At 37.3% G+C, this 22,602-nt stretch overlaps 1 protein-coding gene across 4 annotated transcripts in view; it reads left to right on the top strand.

The window, feature by feature from the left end:
• Nucleotides 1–22,602, top strand: part of LOC122796729 (sine oculis binding protein homolog) — a 1,221,885-nt gene that overhangs the window by 1,112,662 nt on the left and 86,621 nt on the right. For all 4 annotated transcript variants that reach the window (XM_044065461.1, XM_044065452.1, XM_044065445.1 and 1 more), the window contains one exon: nt 2,921–4,869. In XM_044065461.1, the coding sequence (XP_043921396.1) occupies nt 2,921–4,867 (1,947 nt within the window). In that variant the 3' untranslated portion in view covers nt 4,868–4,869. The remainder of the gene's footprint in view (nt 1–2,920; nt 4,870–22,602) is intronic.

Genomic DNA, 22,602 nt, shown 5'->3' with positions numbered 1-22,602 from the left:
AGGAATTTGGAGACTGTAACGTGGTGACCGGGGAAAGTGTAGTTAGGCAGCATAGGATGGTGGTTTGTAGGATGCCGTTGGTGATCAAGGAGAGGAGGAGGAGTGTGAGGGCAGCACCAAGGATCAAATGGTCAAAATTGAAAAAGGGTAATTGTGAGGTGGAGTTCAGGGAAGAGTTATGACAAGCACTGGGTGGCAGTGAAGAGTTACCGAATAGCTGGGTAACTACAGCAGAGCTAGTAAGAGAGATGGCTACAAAGGTGCTTGGTGTGACATCTGGAAAGAGGAAGGAGGACAAGGAGACATGGTGGTGGAATGAAGAAGTACAGGAGAGTATACAGAGAAAGAGGTTGGTGAAGAAGAAGTGGGATTGTCACAGAGATGAAGAAAGTAGACAAGAGTATAAGGAGATGAGGTGCATGGCAAAGAGAGAGGTGGCGAAGGCTAAGGATAAGGCGTATAAAGAGTTGTATGAAAGGTTGGACACTAAGGAGGGAGAAAAGGACCTGTACCGATTGGCTAGACAGAGGGACTGAGCTAGGAAAGATGTGCAGCAGGTAAGGGTGATAAAAGATAATGAGGGAAACGTACTCACAAGTGAGGAGAGTTTGTTGAGCAGATGGAGAGAGTACTTTGAGGGGCTGATGAATGAAGAGAATGAGAGGGAGAGAAGGTTGGATGATGTGCGGATAGTGAATCATGAAGTGCAATGGATTAGCAAGGAGGAAGTAAGGATAGCTATGAAGAGGATAAAGAGTGGAAAGGCTGTTGGTCCAGATGACATACCTGTGGAAGCATGGAGGTGTTAAGGTGAAATGGCAGTGGAGTTTTTAAATAGATTGTTTAATGAAATCTTGGAAAGTGAGAGGATGCCTGAGGAATGGAGAAAAAGTGTTTTGGTACTGATTTTTTTTTTTTAAGAATAAGGGTGATGTGCAGAGCTGTAGTAACTGCAGAGGGATTAAATTGATCAGTCACAGCATGGAGTTATGGGAAAGAGTAGTGGAAGCTAGGTTAAGAAGGGAGGTGATGATTAGTGATCAGCAGTATGGTTTTATGCTAGGAAAGAGCACTACAAATACGATGTTTGCTCTGAGAGTGTTGATGGGGGAGTATAGAGAAGGGCAGAAGGAGTTGCATTGTATCTTTGTGGACTTAGAGAAAGCATATTACAGGGTGCCTAGAGAGGAGTTTTGGTATTGTATGAGGAAGTCGGGCATGTCAGAGAAGTATGTAAGAGTGGTACAGGATATGTACGAGGGTAGTGTGACAGTGGTGAGGTCTGCGATGGGAGTGATGGATGCATTTAAGGTGGAGGTGGGACTACATCAAGGATCAGCTCTGAGCCCTTTCTTATTTGCAATGGTGATGGACAGGTTGACAGACGAGATCAGACAGGAGTCCCTGTGGACAATGATGTTTGCAGATGACATTGTGATCTGTAGTGAGAGTAGGGAACAGGTGGAGGAGACCCTGGAGAGGTGGAGATATGCTCAAAAGAGAAGAGGAAGTAAGGTGAGCCAGACTAAGACAGAATATATGTGTGTGAATGAGAGGGAGGATAGAGGAATGGTGAGGATGCAGGGAGTACAGGTGGCAAAGGTGGATGAGTTTAAATACTTGGGATCAACAGTTCAGAGTAATGGTGAGTGTGGAAGAGAGGAGAAGAAGAGAGTACAGACAGGATGGAGTGGGTGGAGAAGAGTGTCAGGAGTGATTTGTGACAGACTAGTACCTGTAAGAGTTAAAGGGAAGATAAACGGAGAAAGTGTGCAAACCAGACTCAGGTCAACAAGATACAGTAATGGCGTGGACAAAGGCTAGTTGTACTGCAAAAAAAAGGGCATTGATCAGTTCTGTGGAGACATTATAACTTTTCACCATGTATTTTTGCCAAGTCGTTTGATTTCTATTCTGAAAATATTTTAGTGATCCAGTCTGAAAATTAGTTAAATATGGTTACTGAACCCCTTGACCACTGACAAGAGAGTGGGTACAGTTATAGTTTTAAGAAAGAATTTGATACAAATTTAAAATGAATGTACCATTACATTTTCTATGGTACAGGAAACCTAATATGTATACTATATGTCTCAGCAATGTGTTACCCACATTTCTGCCCGAGTTATGTGGTGAGGCTTAGAGTTTTCCTTACAATGCAAAACTCTCTTTCTTCAACATGCAGTGATCTCAGACATGATTGTAATATTTAGGGGCACAGATGGGCATGGAGATTCCCCCCTAAGAAGTACAGTTTATGTTTATGTTTTGATGTGTTAAGCCCTTATTTTTACCGTTGTCAAGTTTTTGGTTTTCTGTATGTATATTTTTTTGTAAGCATGACTCACTTTTTGTTGTCTTCTTCTGTACAATGTTAAGTAAATTTATCTGCACTAGCAAAAATTACATTCTTTTGCTGCTGAGCCTCAGACAGCTGTATTAAAACAAACACACACACACACACACACACACACACACACACACACACACACACACACACACACACACACACACACACACACACACACACACACACACAGCAAATGAAATGACTGGTATCTTGTAAAATGAAGATAACATTTCTGCTGCTGCTTGCCCTTTTTCCATTCAGATTAGTTTATCCGTCTCTAATGTGATCATGATAAATGAATGGCTAAAAACAAACTCTATGTTTTTCACTCCTCTTAAGCTATGTTTAATAACAACAAATGAGTAAACTGAAAGTTTGAACTAACATGTACATGGTAACAATGTTCACTAGCAAGAATTAACAGTTTAATTTTCATAATGATCTAAAATGTCCTGTCTTGTCATGTGTCATATATTTAGAGCAAATTCATATTTTATAATCTTAAACAGTTTGTGAGTCTTATTTCTATTGACCAGTTTCTTGTATATTTGCTGTTTTGCTGTATTACAGGTGTGTGACTGGTGCAAGCACATACGGCACACAAAAGAGTATCTGGATTTTGGGGATGGAGAACGGAGGCTACAGTTCTGCAGTGCAAAATGCCTCAATCAATATAAAATGGACATTTTCTACAAAGAAACACAGGCCAATCTTCCAGCTGGTCTCTGCAGTGCAGGTCTTCCTCCAGTTGAAAACAAAGCAGAAGGTGCTGGGATACAACTGCTGACTCCAGATTCCTGGAATGTTCCACTGGCAGATGTTCGGAGAAAGCCTCCATCCCCAGTGGCTCTGGCTGGCCAGAATCAAGGTCCAGGATCATCAACATCTTCTGCAGCTTCCCCTTGTGATATTGCCAACAGTTCTAATGCTAAAATTCCCACACCAGTCCCCAAAGGCTCCTCTGCCAGTGACAGCCCAAGTATTCCAGCCGTTCCTATTCCACCACCTGCCACTATTGTGCCTCCTGTTGGTGTTCCACCACGGAGTCCTCCCATGGTTATGACAAATCGTGGTCCAGTGCCTCTGTCAATATTTATGGAACAGCAGATGATGCAACAAATCCGACAGCCATTTATCCGTGGACCTCATGCATCAAGCCCTAATAGCCCATTACCTAATCCTTTGATTCCTGGAATTGGACCACCTCCTGCTGGTCCAAGGAGCATAGGTCCTACATCCAGCCCTATGCACAGGACAATGTTGTCACCTCATATTCATGCACCATCGACACCAACCATGCCTGGAAACCCAGCGGGATTGCTACCACCACCTCCACATGGAGCTCCCTTATCTGGCCTTCATTTTCCACCAGTCAACATGATGCCAAATGGTCCTATGCATATGCCACAGATGGTAAACTTTGGTGTACCATCTCTTGCTCCATTGGTGCCACCCCCAACTTTGTTGGTGCCATACCCTGTTATTGTTCCACTTCCTGTACCTATTCCAATCCCAATTCCCATACCTCATATTGTCGATTCTAAATCTCCTAATGGATTTTCCAGTAACGGAGATGGCATCATTCCAAGTACATCAGCTGATATGGCTGGAAGTAAGCAGTCAGATCATTCAGTGTCCCCACAAGATACTAAACATGAACTTTCAAAGTCCACCAAATCTCCTCCAAACTGCTCTGGACAGTCTGCAAACCATGTATCCATTCTTCAGGAGCACAACAGAGTTGAAGTTGTTGATTTGACTGTCAAACCAAGTAGTCCAGTGAATTCTAAAATTAGTTATCCTAATGCAGTTGATGTCCCACAGGATGGTGTCATTGATCTGACAGTTGGCCACAGGTCTCGACTCCACAACATTTTACACAGGGCTTTTCACAGTCCTGTAAAAGTTGAGCATGAACCAAATAGTATTGTAAATTTAACTTTCAGTAGTCCAGATAAGAGGAGCTGCAATGACTGCAGGAACAGTTGTAGCCCAGTTGAAACAAAGACTCTACCTTGTAGTGACCCTGCCCGCTGTGGCACTATTCAGCATGTCTCAAGCACTTCAGGGGTGGAACCTAGTGTGGCAGCGTGTAATGTCATTGTAAATGGTACAAAGAGTGTAGACAGTGCTGTGGCCCTAGAACAGTCACAAGATCAGAAAAAGTGTCAGCAAGTTGAACCTGTTGCCATTGAGCTGGAATCTGTCAAGGAGAACAAGTGTGCATCAAATGGCCAAACAGACTTTGATGCTGGTAAGAACGTTTCCACAGAAGACCACCTGAACAGTGGGGAAATCACGGACCCAAATCTTAACTACAGTGCAGATGAGGACCATGCTTATGCTTTGAGAATGCTACCCAAAGCAGGCTGCGTCATTCAGCCTGTGCCAAAACCAGCAGAAAAGACTGCGTTAGCTCCATGCATAGTGTCCTCATCTATTCTCAGCACAGGGACTGAAGAGACAAATCCACCACTGAAAAGAAGATGTCTCCGAATTCGAAATCAGAACAAGTAAAGGTTTGTTACAGAAAACTTGTTGCTGGTTACACATGCAGATCTTTTCCTATCTTTGTTTAGTTTTGCTAGCAGCATTCATAATCAGCTGTGATTAGCAGCCATGAAAACTCTGTGATCGTGAGGCGGTAGTAAATAAAGTGTATACACCTGTCAACATCAGCATACAATAAACTAGAACTATTCCTTTTTTGCTTATGGTTTTTAAGTAGGGGAAAAAAACTAATGTAAAATATGATTGTAAAGGGTAATATTTCTTCCAGGTGAGTGCAAATGGAGTTTGGTTGGTTCTACTTTTCTAGAATTTCAAGAAACATAAAATGGGATTTGCACTAGAAATGTTTAAGCTAGAAGTAATTGCTTAACATTTTTTTTGTTACAGAGCATTCTGCAAAATCTGGGCTTTGCTCGGTAGAAATGTTCCATTTCTGTTGCCTGTTCCTGGTTTGTAGCTGCTGCCTTCTCTTTTCAGCCTTATAAGCTCCCATTGAAAAAGCTGCTACATTGCTCTTAGCAACAGGTTATGACTGTAGTAACCAAAAAGTAACTAAATTATAACATACATTAATGTGAAAGTAATGTCAAATGGTGAGCAAAAGATGGGCATTTCCTATCTCATTAAGTTACATGACTTTTGGTTTATTTTTCAGACCTCCCATCTGAGCATGTCATACAGAGTTCATTGAAACTTTATGCTGTATTTATTTAGCATTTGACAGAGACATTTTGTGGACTTACTGCAGTGAAAGATCTTCACTGACTGATGTTCAAATGATTGATTGCACTTTTCTTTCTAGCAAAGTGGTTCTCATACTGTACAGGTTGAACCAAAAGGTTTAAAAATGGGATATGTGTTGACTGAACAAATCATGGACTGCAGAATCCCCAGTTCACCAAAACAGACTGTTAATCAGCAGTAAATCAGATTTGGCACTTTTTCACTAAAATTATTTTTTTAATAGAGGAAGAGTTGCCATCTTTTCTGAGACTGTACAACCCTGGAACTGAAAATGTTAATTATGAGGATAGGGGGTAAACCCCCCATGTGAGGGGAATGCTCTGTAGCAAAAAGAACGTTAAGCAATTACTTCTGGCTTAAACATTTCTAGTGCAGATCCCATTTTATGTTTCTTGGGTTTCCTCCTGCAAAAATAACTTATTTTATTGTTAATAGTGCCAGATCTGATAGATTACAAATTCAATTAGTCCATTTTGGTGAACTAGGAATTCAGCAAGGTATGATTTGATGTTATATAGTGATCCATAAAAGGAGTCTAGTGCTGGGGGCATGATTTCAAACAAAAGAAAAACATTGTGACATACCTTTGATCAGTAGCTCAAGCACAAACATAAAATGTTGGTCTAAAGTACAGAAAGATGGACTAAGTTTTCTTTTTCTCCAATAGTATTTTATTGTTTTACAAGAAAGGTAAATAAGCAGTGAATGCGTGAAATTACACAGAGATCAAATGCAATAAAGCCATAACATGAAAGTCATACATAGGCATTATATACCCTCCAAACCATAAACTATGTACTTATATACAAATATATACATATATACATATGATGCTACTGAAAACTTCAAAGAGAGAGCCAACTTGTTTCAGTAAAAGCCAATGTACCTAAACCTAAAATATAAAATATAAAGTGAGAGGGCACATGAAATTAAAAAAAGTATACTGTAACAGCACATTATTAAACTGATTAAGTAACTGTTCAGTCCCCCTGAATAAGGTCAAAAATTATTTTCCAAAATTTTTGATAGTACACTTGTTTGTTGGGGTCATTTATAAATAATTTATGTGATGATAAATATTTCACTGCTAGGTTCTTGAAGCCATTCCAAGATAATTTGGTGCGATCCAGCCAGTTTTTAGTTATATAGAATTTAATTAATAAACACAGGGTAATAGGCACATGGAGATGCAGTTTGGATAACCTTATATCTGTAATATGCAAGACCACTAGTTCCCAAGACAGAGTTGACTTTTGATATCCCATTTTTGTTAATCTAACTTTGAGAGAGCACCAAAGTTTATATGAATGATTATAAGACCACAAGATGTGCAGGAGATCCGCTTGAGGGAAGGAACAACATGAACATGAGAGGGAAGCCTTCGGGTTAAATTTATTTAATGTGCAGGGGGTAAAATAAGAGTTGTTATTAATCATTAGTTGTGTGTATAGTAGCTTTTTAAAAGAGGATAGTTCAATCGTGGATTCTGCAGCTTTAAGTTTTTGGTCCTTCTTAAGGTCCGTTGCTCTGTTGCTTCCAATATTTAGAAAATAATAATATATTTTGAAATTTAAAGGCCACAATCGATTTATAGGTATTTGATATTATACTTTTTCTTTTGGTTAGAATATTTATGAAATCTATTACCCTAGCTATATTGGTTTCAATATTCGAATCATTTGCTACAATTGTTGTTATAAGTTCCCTAATTTGACATAAGATAATAGTGTATTTCGGACCCAATTTATTTCAATCCCGCAATGAAATCTCCTTATATCTATGTATATCCCATAAAGTGCAGTGTTTGATAAGAGGATAGTCCAAGAGATTAATCATTGTTTAGTTTGATGTTGGGGTTCATATGAATTGGTTTAAGAAGGGGAAAAGCCCTGTCCTGCTCCATATATTTCACAAGACTTTGAAGAATTTTAACTCTCTGCTTTAGAATACTACTCATAGGAAGACTCTTTAAACTTATAGAGGTCAGGAAGGGGTGAGTTTTGGGGCTAATTTTGTTGCTGCATATATGATTCTGCCAAATTTTCAGCGAGGGGGGATGCCATGCCTCATTATTCAAGTTAAGTTTTGATATTGAAACAATTCTATTTGCACAAATAATCCAGTAATACAGTCGAAAGTCTGGCAAACCTAATCCTCCTTTTTTCTTCGGGTAACATAATTTTTGATAACTTATTCTAAAAGCTTTTGGGAACCAAATAAATTTGGCCAGCTCTTTATTAATCTTTCGGAAAAAGTTGTTAGGTATGACTAGGTTAGAAGCATTAAACTGATATAAAAGTTTAGGTAAGATATTCATCTTGACAATTGCTGCTTTAGATAACAATGACAGACTTAGTTGCTGCCACCTGTGAAGGTCTTGTAAAATACTCGTCCATGATTTCATAAGATTGTTCTGATACATGGATAAAGAAGAGTGCTCGAATTGTATTCCTAGGTGTCTGAAAGAGTATTCTAATTTGAAAGGAGATTCAGATAATAGATATTCTTTATTGTGTAGTGGATTGATAGGGAAAATAAGTGTCTTCTTTTGATTAACTTCATAATTTGTGACCTTTGAAAATCTATCAATTGCCTTAATTAGTTTCTTAATATCGGATGTGGAGTGCTCAAAATATATATTTAGATTGTCCACATAAGCAGATAGACTGACTTTAACCTTCATAGTTTTGGGGATGGAATGCAAAGTAGCTTGGGACAAGTAAAGCAGAAGTGGCTTAAGGTATAAGTTAAACAGGAGGGGAGAGGGGGGCAACCCTGTCTAGTACCCTTAAATATTCTAATGGGTTTAGATAATCTTTTATTGATGTAGAGGTAGGTATAAGATTTATTATATGGTGTTTCAGTAATATTAATGAAACCTTCGGGAATATTGAATTAGGCCATATCCGCGAACAAGAATTTCCAATTAACTCTGTCAAACGCTTTACAAGCATCAAGTACTAAACCATAACTTGGGTTCTTGACATTTTTATTGAGATGTATCATAGCATCCAATTTTAAAGTATTGTCCCAAGTCTGCCTGTTTGACATAAAACCAGTTTGTTCTGGGGTAATTATATGGGGCATGACATTTTTCAGTCTCTCAGCTAGGATTGAAGACAAGATTTGAATGTTTACATTAATTAGGGAAATTGGCCTATATGTGGGTTTGACTTGTCTACATTGTTTTTAGGAATAAAGATTGTTTTGGAGTTATTTAAGTAACAATCGGAGATACTGTGCACCTTAATATAATTATAGACTGTAAGCAGGATAGGTGATAGTATCTGGCTAAATGTTTTATAAAATTCTGTGGTATATCCATCCAGTCCTGGTGCTTTGCCTTTTTTTAATTTACCTATTACCTCAATTATTTCCTGCTGATTAAGGGGAGCATTTTAGAATCTCTATGTGGTTCATATTTAATTTAGGAAATGTAATATTATTAAGATAGCCTACAATTTCTTCAGAAGATGGATGTTGGTTACACAGGCCACATAGTTCAGAATAGATCTGCTGAAATAGTTCCACTATTTGTCTATCTGATTTATAAAGTTTGCCTTGATAGTGAAGTAATGAGATTCTAGCTGACTCTTACTAGCCAAAATGTTAGATGGTAATTACACCCATTCTGAGTATTTGGCTATGCATTTAAGCTCATACATGGAATAATTATGTTGGTGTATTTCATGCAATTGCCTTTGATTATGATTTATTAGACTTTCAGTCTCAGGATTTGGTTTAAGTTGAAGTTTTTTTTTCTAATTCCATCAAGTCTGACACTAATTTATTTTCCTTTGCTTTAAATAATCTTTTAAAATATGTTGCTTTCTGAATAAGAACCACTCTCAAATGTGCTTTGCAAGCTGTCCATTGTACATAAAAAGGAATATTAGTACTCTCCGTATTCATATTCAAGAATGACAAAATCTCTGATATCTCTCGGACTACCTCTGATTTAAGCAATACGTTATTATTTAAGGACCAATTACAATTCCTGATCCTTTTTGTTAATTTATCAGGGAGACTTAATTTTAGGGTAATTCTTGAATGATCAGAGAAATACCTTGGTTCCAACAAGTATTTAATAACTGCACAAACCAAGAGAAAAGATAAAACTGAAGACCACAGACAAAGAATCCACTTAAAATACCAGTTTATTGCACCTCTAGTGCTTCGGCAACCGCCTTCAAGGAGTATAAAACATCACATAACTTACACAGTTTATATACCCTAATACATCTTACAGTTAAACAAGCAGCCTAAACCAATTAATCAATAAACATTAAAAAATACTTAATACTACTTTCTCATCAGATAAGAAGCCTCCAGTTACATTCCACATTCAGACCCTGAGGAAATAAAGTGTCATATTTCAAAATAAAAATACTTTCTTTATATAATAACTTCTTTTTATACAAATCATCAGAAAATACACCCTTCATAATATGTTCTAAGATAGTGGCTTGTAACCCATTTGGATTAGAATTGTGAACCAGCATAAAATGTTTAGCTACAGGGCTATCTTCTTTATTATTTATAATATTCCTGACATGCTCCTGCAGTCTAGTTTTAAACTTCCTTTTACTTTCTCATATATATACAAGGTTAGACAGACATTTCAACATATAAATAATACCTTCAGTATTACAGTTATATATATTTTTGACCTCAAATACATGGCTATTTATATACTTAAAAGTTGGAAGAATATAATGACATACATTGCAATGACCACGGGGTGAAGTTCCTAATCTCTGCATGGTCCTATATTGCAATGTCTCAGTGGGATATTTAAATTTATTGTGTACCAAGATATCTTTTAAATTCCTATCTCTACGAAATGAAATGCCTAGAGATCTAGACAATAATTATTTTAGGTCCATTGATCTAAACAAAAAATTCCAGTAGTGTTTAACAATATCTATTAAAACATCACTGAAAACACTACATGTAGAGACAAAATAAACTAATCTTTTCTCTTGATTTGTAACATCTAACTTATACCCCTTACTTCCATACTTATAAGTACCAACTTTATGTTTTCATTAATAACCTTATCTATAGCTGTTTGAATACTAGCTTCACTATACCCCCTCAATCTAAACATCTCACTAGTCACACTAATTTCTTTAAAGAAGTCCGTGTCAGTTTTACATAGCAGTCTAAGTCTCATACATTCCCCATAGGGCAAGGATACCAAAGTATGAACTGGGTGACAGCTAGTCCCCATCAAATACTGATTACTATCAGCAAATTTTCTATGCACAGATGTACGTAGAGTATTGCTGTCCTCCAGAATCAGATGTATGTCTAAAAAAGTTATATCTTTGCCCACCTGTATGCCATCAAAGGAAAGTCCAAACCTATTATGTTGCATAACTTCTATAAACTGACCAACATAAGATATCCCACCTTTACAAATAAAAGCAAGATCATCTATAAAACGAAAATAACTAACTACATAATTTAAAAAAAAAATCTATATTATTGATGAGTATTTAATAATTCCCTCTGTCCAGGTAGCAGAAATAAGAATTAAATCTATCCTTGACCATGTGCTATGGCATTTAAAATAATATGTGTATAAACCTTTTCTCTCCTGTCCTTCCCCAAAAGAGAAAAGGACTATCAAATCTAGATGATCTATAAAGGGGGTTACAAGTACGATCTATCCCTGGGTCGATAACCACATTCCAATCTCCTCCCAATATGTATTCATGATCAGGGAATTTTTGTAGGATCTTGTGAATTTCTAAAATGAAATTTTGCTGTTTCTGACAAGAACCATAAACATTAAGAAATAGGGTTGGTTTCCTGTTTAGGTGTATTAAAGGCTATAAAATAGCACCACCTGCTTCTTTCATCTGAACAGTGATTGTGATTACTTGCTGAAATTATTTTTTAATAATAATTGCAACACCTATAGAGTTGGAATTTTCCCCAGCCGCAACTATTTTAATTGAAAAAGTAAATGCAGTAACAGATTTTTCTTATTTTTATCTTGTAGCCCCCTCACATTCTATGAATCAATAATCCACAATCCTAGGATTTACTCAGTGAAATATAAACTGCTGCTAGTGTACTGTGATATTTATATTTAACTAGGCTCCAGAAAATTTTAATGTATATAAAATATACAAAGATAGAAACAAGGGGTAGACATAAACACATATTCCCATCAGTAGCATCAGACTCTTTCAAACCTGAACCTGTGCCTAACCACCTGCCCAACAAATTTGAAAGAGTACAGGAAGATAAGGTTACAAATGCAAACCTTAATAAAAGCTTCTTAACATGTGAGATCATGTAGCCTCTAAGAAATGTTTGAAATACTTCTTCTAGTATCGTAACAATATACAAACACACTCCAATTCCTGGAATTGTCATCCCTTACCCTTCTGACAAGATCTCCATATACTCCTAAATGAACATAAGTGAATAGCCACTATGGTACCAACTAAAACAGAACAGTACATATAGCCCCTGCTTTGACCTTATATGAGAAATGTTACAGAATCAATTAAGATAACTAGACATAGTTTTGTTAATATGAATACAACAGGGGTCCCTATTACCTATGCAAGTCTAATACCTATTACATATAGAGTTCCTGTTTATAGCTCTAATCAAGGACATTTTAGAGGTTTAGTAAGAACAGAACACTAAATCACAACATAATATAATATATCAAAACCCCAACAGTTAGCATGCAAAGGGACAGTGTAAAATTACCATTCCCAGCAAAATGTAGGTGTAGGATTAACCATCAGTAATAGCAAGATGAGTCGCATAGTTTAGTATATTATCCAGTATTCACCAAAAAGTATACATGAAATGTGATTATTTTGAGGATGGAAGGTGTCTTCACTTTCATACATCCTGCATCTTCTGTTCGATTAGCTTAACCCATCTCTATCTATACTGTCTATCTATACTGTAGATACAGGCCACTATAAAGATACCTATTGCATTGTCAACAGTCTGATATCTTAAAGCCACATCTTTATCATTGTCATCATATATTTTAAAATGATCAAGACTGTAAGAAATGTAAGACAAGTGAGATATTCCTTGTTGCACTATGCCCTGTATTCTTGATCAGACCACTTAAACAACAAGGAGACATATTAAAATTAAAATTATGGGTGTGGGGGGAACTATAGAATAGAGCAACAGGTCGCCTTAGCTATACTGTAAATGTGCGTGTCTGTATGTAGGAAGAAAATCTATCACTATTAAAAACATTTCCCTCCAGAGCAACAAACTTCAAACCTGTGAGTGCTAGCACTTATGTAAGATGTACAATACGTTTACTTCCGTCACGCATACACCAGATAACTTAACTCTTCCAAGTCAGACAGTCACTTACTAAATTTTATGTGCCATCAAGTCCAAAACAATCATTATATGTCCGCCAGCAAAGGATAAAACATTCAGTTCCGTTTCAGTGATGTTAACGATGAGCTGCAACAGCCGCAACAAGGCAAATAATACCCACGTATCGTTTCTCAGTGAGGATATTACCTTCAAAGTTACACCATTTCTGAAGTTGCTTTTAAAGCTTCGTGTATCATTCATGGAAGTGTCGGAAGCCAAGCAATATGACTAATACATCAGGGGAGAAAAGGGTGCTACAACAGGAAATAGTTACCTAAAATTGGACCAACCACCCAACCAAAAACCAACAAAAATGTTCCCCAAACGGCCAGCCTGCAACCACTGAAAACTTCCAGGCAGGCAACAATCAAACTCAAAAAATCTGACCCATGACAGGATTTTCTTTGCAGACCACAGTCACCACAGTTAGTATTTTGTGTAACGAAACAAGCGATCAAGAATCCACATTTGTAACTCCGTCTGCCAGGAAGTCTACGAGACAGGAGCTTTACCAAAGGCTTTCACGAAGGTGGCATTAGCATCCTTGGGTGAGTTAACAGCATATTTAATATCTTTATGTACAAAACTCAACGTGTTAGGGTACCTCATTTGAAATTTAACTTTACATTTAATGAGGTCAGCACAATAAATCGAAAGCTTCTGGCGCTTCTCCTTAATGGGTATTGGAAGGTCTTGTGATAAGGTAATTTTATGACCTTTCCAGACAATGTGATTTTGTTTTTTAGCTACTGCTAGCACTCTTTGGACATCTTAAAAGTTTAATAATTTGACATAAATTTGTCTAGGGGTATCAGTGTTCTGTTTTGTGTACAGAGCCCTGTGCACTATTTCAATAATAATTCCACTGGTGTTTGCATCTGTTTGCAGGACTATTTCAAAAATTTGTAAAGAAACCTCTGTTAATTGGTTGTGGTTATAGGATTCTGGTACACCTCTCACAAGGATATTGTTTCGCCTGCTTCTGACTTCCAGATCAGTAATCTTCTGTTGAATATCTAGCAGGGTAGTATTTTTGGCACTCAGTTTCTCTTTCAGCAGGGATATCTGTAGTTTGTTGGCTTTGGTATTTTCTTCTATCTTATCCATGCATTCCATAATCTAGTTTATCTTGTTGCCAAAGGTAGAAAGCTGCTTGGAAAACCCTTGCACAGCCAGTTGTAAAGGTAATAAAGCTTCTTTGAGTTCTTCCGTGTATATGTTGGATTCTGTCTTCTGTTTTGCACTGGATTTGCTTAGATCAAGCTGCTTTATCGTTTTCTGCCTCTTAGATATAGTCTTTTCTGGGGAATCTGTTGCAGAGAGTTTGGTCTTACTTGTTTGTGTCTCCATGCTGTCCAGTTCTTTTGACATTTCCTTCCAGTTTTGAGATCTCGTTTTTGTCTTAAGCTAATATCCCTCTTGATTCAGGCCTGTAGTATGAACGTGGTGAGTAGTGTCCTGGTTATCCTTAGGCTTAGATTAGCAGGAATCTCCCAAGACTGAGCTGAAAGCACTCAAAATAGGCTTTATATACTCTCAGATTGTATGTGCTTGGTGAAGATAATAGCTGGAGCTGAAGATAAGAGGTAATTAAGCTATTCGAATATTTTGGATAGGAGCCTTATGGGAAGGGTGCTCATAGGATGTCCACCATCTTGGAATCCAGAAAGATGGACTAAGTTAAGTTCACTAAGTAATGACACACTGTGCCATACACAGTACACTATGGCATTTTTACTTATTTATATACTGAGGAGGTACAGACCAATTGCCAGCCATAGAGTCATAGTTAAGGGTGCAGTGCCACTGTTTGCATTTTATTTCCTTACAAAGGGGCAACCAGGATATTACAGAAACCTGGATTCAGAGGTTATTATAAAACACTGTGTTATGGCTGTAGCCAGACATAGACCATGTACTCCACTGCATGGTATTTTCTGGAATAATTAATTTCTTTTGTGCAATGAGATGAGCTTGAATTTAAATCAGCATATCCTTGTAATAGTTATGTTTCATTTTATTAAGTTATAGATTCTTTCCCAAAGAAACAACTTTATGTACAACCATAAAATCAGGTACAACAGCAAAACTAGTTAGATTACAGAACAAAAATTTTACAATGGTCATATTATAACTAGTGTTGTTTCAATGTACCTACCACATACATATTACTCACATAAATAATTTATAACAGTGAGAGTTAAAAATGGAAATACAACCAGACTTAATTTAATATGTTATAGATTTTTTTGTTTTTTTTTGTTTGTGTTTATTTTTAGTATTGAAAGGCATGCCTTCCAGAAACATACACTTTCTAAAAATTGGTACACACTTCCACAAACCTTGGCGATGTCCCTGTTGAGCTTCCTAGGCAATGATGCAGCTTAGCCAGTTTTGCAGGAGGCGAAGGGCTTTCTAGACAGAAACATATCTTGAGGAAAGAATACATCATTACTTAAAAATAAATGCTTGTCACGCCATTATATGCCCTGTATGGACAATGACCAAAGGAACATTTTTATTTGAGTGTTTGCTTACTTGATATTTGTCTAGTTATCTTGGTTAAACTCTTCTTAAGTAGTTTGACAATGGCCTTTACTTTTGTCTGTGTTTATATTATGGATGCAATGTTCACTGCATCAGCTGAATAGATTGTAATCATATTGTGGATATATAAACTCTTTACTGGGGAGAAGGAGCAGGATTTAGCATTCCATAGTGATTTTTGTAAACTCTTGTTAATGCCATATCTTTAGATTTTCTGAATATAAGGTAAGAATATACCTATTAAGAGTCTACATTATTAAATCACATAGAAGTGCACAGAGTACTTTCATCTCTCGTGTCTACTACTGGTTATAGGCATAACTACTTCTACCATTATGTGCAAACCTGTAGTATTTTAAACGTGAAGCAGTGAAAAAAAATATGTTTTCTTTGTTGATACACTCACTGCTTGCAAAAAAAAGAGAGCAATGACCATGCCTATTCCTCAGCTTCTGTTATATTTAAAACCACAATACCCAGTTGTGGCATCGCAAATAATGTTGGCATTCATCTAAAACCATGTGCTCAATTGTGGGCACCTATTGTAGCCCCACTGTGTAGTGAAGTTCCCTCACCTCAACTCCATGTCTTTAGAAGGTGGCCTTTTGGTCTCTGAGTCCATTGGTTCTTTTCCCCGTTTTTTTCTTAAGGTAGAAACTAAACGGGAAAGAAGTCCCATCAATCATCGAAGATGTTTTTCCTGCTCATTTATGAGCTAAAGTAGCTCTGTTGTATGGTTAACTGGAATGTGGGTCAGTTTTCCTGGCTACAAGTAGAAAAGGGCTTAACAGTTGTCAAACAGACAATTACTGCTAGCCTGATAGGTGCATTCTCTTCTGCCACAGTTGGCTTTACCACCTGGCCATTGGTATGGTCAAATTCTGCTACAGTCGTACAGTAAGTAGCTATATTCCACTACATCCTTTAGAATGCTTTACTGCAGATGTTGCTATGGTGACCATTTGTCCTGCAGTTCTTCCATTCTCAGCTATGTTATTGTTTGTCTTTCGGCTTTTCCCGGTAAGGGGTCGCCACAGCGGAACTCCGGTCCGCTAATGATTGGCAGTAGATTTTTACGAAATGTTGAGGTGCCAGCTCGACGCCCAACCTTCAACGAAGGCACGCCCATTTACGCATGCATGTCTTTCGAACGCTACCCAACTGCGGGGAGGGCATGCAAACTCCACACAGAAGGCACTCCCAAGCCAAGCCGAGAATCGAACGGGAGAACCTCTTGCTGCGAGGTAACAACGCTACTGCCGTACCACCGCGGCACTGCCACTCTTCCATTCTCAGCTATGACTGTGGGAAACAGGCCTCTCATGGTGAGACTGTACTCCTGGACTTCTGAGAGATCTTTCTGGCATTATTCTTTGCCTCATTTCACCCTGGGGGCTTTCTGCTTGGGATGTAACCAAAGACTAGGTCCCTCCAGGGATGTTCCTCAATGACAGATGTAATTCATATGGTATTACTATATCAGCTGGTTTGTGAGAGGACTGTCAGTTATAGGTCAGGAATAAACTGCTGTCAACCCCAGGTGTATAAATGACTCACTAGCCCAACTTGGCTGTTGGAGTTCCCTATATGTTGGGCAGGTACCTACTAATATATCATTTGTTAGCACTGGAGTGCTAAATCTTCATTATTTATTGATTTGCAGAAAATATGATTAGTAGTTAGGGAGTAAACTGCTGGGTACGTGGGATGAGAATGCTTATATATTTCACGTTGTGTCATACAGTACATTGCCATGTGTCAGCTACAAGCATGGGAACATTTGAAACAAAAGATGCTCAGTTCTGATTAAACCAGTCATAAACCCATCCAGGTGGGATCTGTCATAGACCAATTGGTATGATAAGAATGTATCTGTAGTGTTTCCCCGTAACTGTTGACAGCCATTTCTGAACCAAGTAGCTAAGCACTGTAGATCCTAGCAAAGGACTTTTCACTATTACATTTCTAACACTTTGTAATATTAATAAATTACTTTGTAATATTAATAAATTAATTTTTTTTTCATTTACTCACTCATTTGTATAATTCCTTCATTCATTTTTTATGCCCATTTTACCTTCTTCAGTGTAACACCTGTGCTGGAGACTATACAAATATTGGGTGTTCATAGGTTCATAAGTAGGTACTAGGCTATCTGCCTGAGGATATTTATAAGCCAGAGCCAGGGTGTAAGGCAGAGAACCACTTCTGGATGTGATCTGAGCACATTACACCATGCATTCCCATACTTATTCATCACGTGTGCACCTTCAGGCAATTTGGAGGATTGCCACTTCACAAAAAGGCATGTCTTTGACTTTGTGGGCTGAAACAGTAGCTCCCTATAAAAACTTACATGGATATGGCAACAGGATGCAGTTTCTGCACAGAAGGGACTCCCGATAAGAACCAAAATGGGGAAGCCAAGAGCATTGTGACAGAAAGACTGACAACTGCACAACTGTAAAATATTTGTTTGTTTTTTTCTGTTTATCTGTTCACTTTTAGGAGTTATTTGCTTAGTGTAGTTACATTAAGGGTTATGCACTTGTTTCCCACTTGAAAACTCAATGAACATTAATTATTTATCTCCGTTTTACAGCCAAGTACCATCCACTGGCTTACAGGTTTTCACTAAATAGGACAAATATGTTGAACATTTCTGATTTTAGATGATAAACTATGTATATATGGCTAAACATAATGAATGCAGAACATGGTTGATTTACTGACATTTTATACTCTCTGAAATATTCCATCCCGTACAGAGCTGTGCTAAAAAGCTGATATTGAAGGCCTGCCAAGTAAATTGATAACTACTATTACTGTAATAGATTGCTATGTTTTGTTCGTAAACTTAATACTTTAGTCATCTGTTAATATTTTGCCTTCCATGCTCTACAGAAACCTCTTCCATGAACAAAGTTTCAAAAATATATACAGAGAAGTTAGAATGTTGGCAAATGCCAGTATCTGTCTGTTGGACCCACAGGCTTATATTTAAGCCATACTAGTGTATAACATTTTTTATTCACACCTCCTTCTCATAACTTTTTAGGAGATGCATTGAAATGCTCACTTTTGCAGAGACAAAATATAAGTGCTGTCCTTTTCAGTAGTTAAATGTTGCAAAATATTTTCTCAGGTATGTTACAATGAGGTTGGGAGTTGCAAGGCTGTTCCTTGTAATCTCTAGTTAGTACTGGAAACTGTTTTGGAAATATATCATGTTTGTTAAGAAATTTAGTTAGATGAAGGTTCAACTTTGTCAATAATAGTCCATGATGTATCATAATGTTTTGTATGCAAGTATCCACAGAAAGACTGATCTGGCAGCAAGTTTTTGTTTCAGTGCATCAGACTAATTAATTGATGACAGGAAATCAAACTTGTATTATCCTATACATGAACAATTATTCCTTAACTCTTATTTTGCAAAGTTATGGGTTTCTAGTATGTGGTCTAAGAGAAATATCATTTTTTTCAAAATCCAGCAATCTGTTGCAAAGTAAAAAATCATCTATGCTTGATGACATAAAAGTCTACCCACTTGAGATTTCTGGGGAAGAGGAGCAACTATACAACATGTAACTGGAAACTACATTGGGCATCAGTCTGCTTCATTTTATGTAGTGTAGTGGTTGCATATGTAGGGGAAGAAACTTAGCTGGTCTGTTCAAAGAAACTTTATTTGGTATATTTAATGCACATACTTCATAGCTGGACTTCAGATGTAGGAACTTAATATCTCATTCTAATTTATTACAAAAGCAAGTTTGTTAATTGATATGACATATACCCTTTGGCCAAATAAAGTGAGATTTTTTTTTCTGCCATCTTTATTAAAAAGCCACTGGGAGCATTGTCCAACAATGAACTGCAATATGTCTGCAAAGTATTAAGGTTTATTTTAATGATGACATTTCAAGATTCTAATTTAATGGATAACTTCTGTGAATGTGCAAGAAGCAATGAGGTCTTGGAGTATAAAACTTCATAATTAGATTGTACCATAATGGTGAAATATAGTGTTACGTTAACGCCAAAATATTGTGTGAATTATGTACCACAGTCAGATGGAGGTGCTTATTTTATTTCATGGGTTAAAGTTAATTGAAAGATCTTGAGTTTTGGACATATGTAGGGAGAAGCCTGAGATTTTGTAAAATGTATTATCAACCAAACATTCAGTGACTATGTTAATGGGTTTATTAAGATAAGTAAGGTATCATTTTCAATGTTTTGTCTAGCAATGGTGAAATTATTGAGGTTAATAGGGTATTGATTTCTAGTGGACCTACATTTTAACTACTGCTGTGATATCAACCACCTTCTGAGTAAAATACATCAAATGCTAGGTGTAAATTAATTTAATTGTGGCTATGCCTGTTCTTCTGTCATCTCTGTTCTGTGGAGGGTTAGTAGTTACTGCACTTCAAAGTACTGACTTCTATAAGGTAGCACAGACCTACTGCAGGATGAGTAAGTACATTTGCTGTTGACCTCTGCCTCACATTTCACCACTGCAAGGTGAATGACAATGATGTATGACAAGCAGTGAAGGTATATTAACTGCTAGATGGAAGAACTAGTAATTCCTGGAGGAAGTAAAGCTTAGAGAGCCTTCTTCTACCACTTTTGAAACATGCATATGCAAAATATATACTCTGATCAGTCAACGGGTGCCTTCTGGCCTATCTGAAACTGCGTCAAGAAAGTAGATGTTACATTAACCATGTTAACAGACTTAAACGTACACTGTACTGCCCACTGGTACACAGTCGTACATGTATGGGCTTCTGTGAGTTGTATCAGTACTGCAGGCACGGCACAATATTGAAAAGAAGAAGATTGAAATGCAGAAAATGTAGCACTTCAACTGCATCTGATAAGGGCCACCTCAGATGATATAACAGAAGCACTGGATGGCTTCAGTAAATTAAGCAAAGGACCACTTCTTTGTAATACTAGAAGCACTGAAAACATGCTTTCACGAAGAGCTGCCACACCTCTGCATGTGAGAGACTATGCCGCCCCCACATCCCCCTTAACTCCAAGGTCATCCTACCCCAGAGTAAAGAAATCTTTTGGTTTTGCTGATAAACAAGAATCTTCCTTACTTCCAAGGTAATTTGGTCTCAGAATTATAGTTAACATGATTATGGGGCAATGCAGGGCCCCACTTATAATGAAGCAAATAGTTTTGTATGTGCTAAGATGACATTAACTGTTTGAGCACTGTGTGATTTGGTATAATGTGACTGATGATTTTATATTTTGTGACATTTTGTCATTTTGCTGTGTGTCTCCTTTCCTTAAGCTGTAAATGCAAAGCTGTGTCACAGAAACTTAACCAAACTCTCATTCACCTCATCCTTTTGTTTTCCACCCTCTGCTTCCATCATCCAGCAATGTGCAGTGTGTGCTTATATGCAGCCATGAATTGCCATGCGTGAAAGGAATGTAAATGTCTATATTGTACTTGATAATGCTGCCCTTACATATACCAAAAGTAGCTTCTGGACAGATAGAGGGGCAGGGGCAGGCACTGATGTACTGTATTCCACACTGAGTATGTGCAGTCTATTTGGACAACGGCCACAACAGAACCCTTGACTTCAAGGATATGCGAGTAAGAGAAGGTCAGGCTGTTTACTACATGTCTCTGAAGTATACATTAGAGTCACACAACAATCTGTAAGTATGTAAATGTAAAATATTTAATCTGGTTTTACTGCACCTTTAATGCATCCATCATTACAGTGTTTCTCATCACCAGTCTGGGTCTACTGCATCTTCTTTACATTACACTACACTGTTAGGACAACATAATTTTTGTTAGACTGTACAGGCATAACTGAGCTAGGCCCATATGGCCCATATGTCTGGCCTAGTAAGATGTAATCTATCGACCTCAGGATATGCTTTTATTCTTTAATACTCTTTAATATTAATAATCAGGTAGGCTCATATCAATTTATTGATTTAGGTTACAATAGATGCTTTACAGGTGTTCACATCATAGGGAATTGAAGTTACTTAATGGTCACACATATATACTTTTTTGATCATCATATGTCATTCCCTGAATATTGACTAACTGATACAAGTTTTCGTGTGTGTCAACTGTCCCTTCTTGCATTTTCACAGGGCTTTGTTTATTGGTTGCCAACAATATTTTTGTTACTGAATAATTACATTGATACAAATGGAACTTTATTGAGTTCATGCTTTTGGCTTGGGTTCAAGAAGGGTTCCTTTCTTCTCCCGCCCCCTCCCCCTTTTTTCTTCCTGTATATGGTTATTGTCTGGCTTATTTAAAGAACATTCCAACTGGGGTATTTGGGTGCTTGATATTATTCCTCAAGTTCACACATTAGCTATACATATACAGACTAAAAACATTTTATTTTGGCCTTAAAAATATACTAGTTTCAAATACAGATATAACAACTGCAGTTACGCATGTACTCATATATGTGTTGGTGTGTTTAGACACTGACACTAGCATATGTATGTGGGCAGGATTGTGGTGGTGAACAAGTGTATAGGTACATGATCATTTCACCTATAATTTTTTGGTGAAACTGGGATTGCCCCCCTGGTAATTGGAATAATTTTGTTTACACATTTTTGCTTAACTTTAGGCTTACTACCATTTGACAGTTTACTGGCATATTATTGTATATCAGCTTTTATTCTATCTGGAGATCTGAATATATTTCATATAGATCAGCTTATTGTCATGGATCTTGAACAAATACTTCAGGGCCTTTGTGCCGACAGAAATGATATCGGGGTTTTTGGTATACCCGAAGGAGATGGTCTTCCTCAACCCATGGATCCAGTTGACGGCTGTAATGATGCTTTTTATAAACTCAGCAAAGGCATGAAGAATTTGAGATCTAACATTTGGCATTTGAGGCTTTTCAAAGCCTATATGAACAAATAAATTACGCCTAGGGGCTTAAGAATCAAAATTCAACCTTTGGTGAGCAAGATAGATGACATCCTTAGCAAAGAATGGCATTTGGCACAACAACAGGCATCTATGAATTTTGTTCAGATTT

This window comes from Protopterus annectens, chromosome 1.part0 (genome assembly GCF_019279795.1).
Source record: "Protopterus annectens isolate FY-2018-M chromosome 1.part0, PAN1.0, whole genome shotgun sequence".
Taxonomy (NCBI): Eukaryota; Metazoa; Chordata; order Ceratodontiformes; family Protopteridae; genus Protopterus; species Protopterus annectens.
The sequence above is the reverse complement of the archived record's forward strand: the minus strand, read 5'-3'. Positions and strand labels throughout refer to the sequence as shown.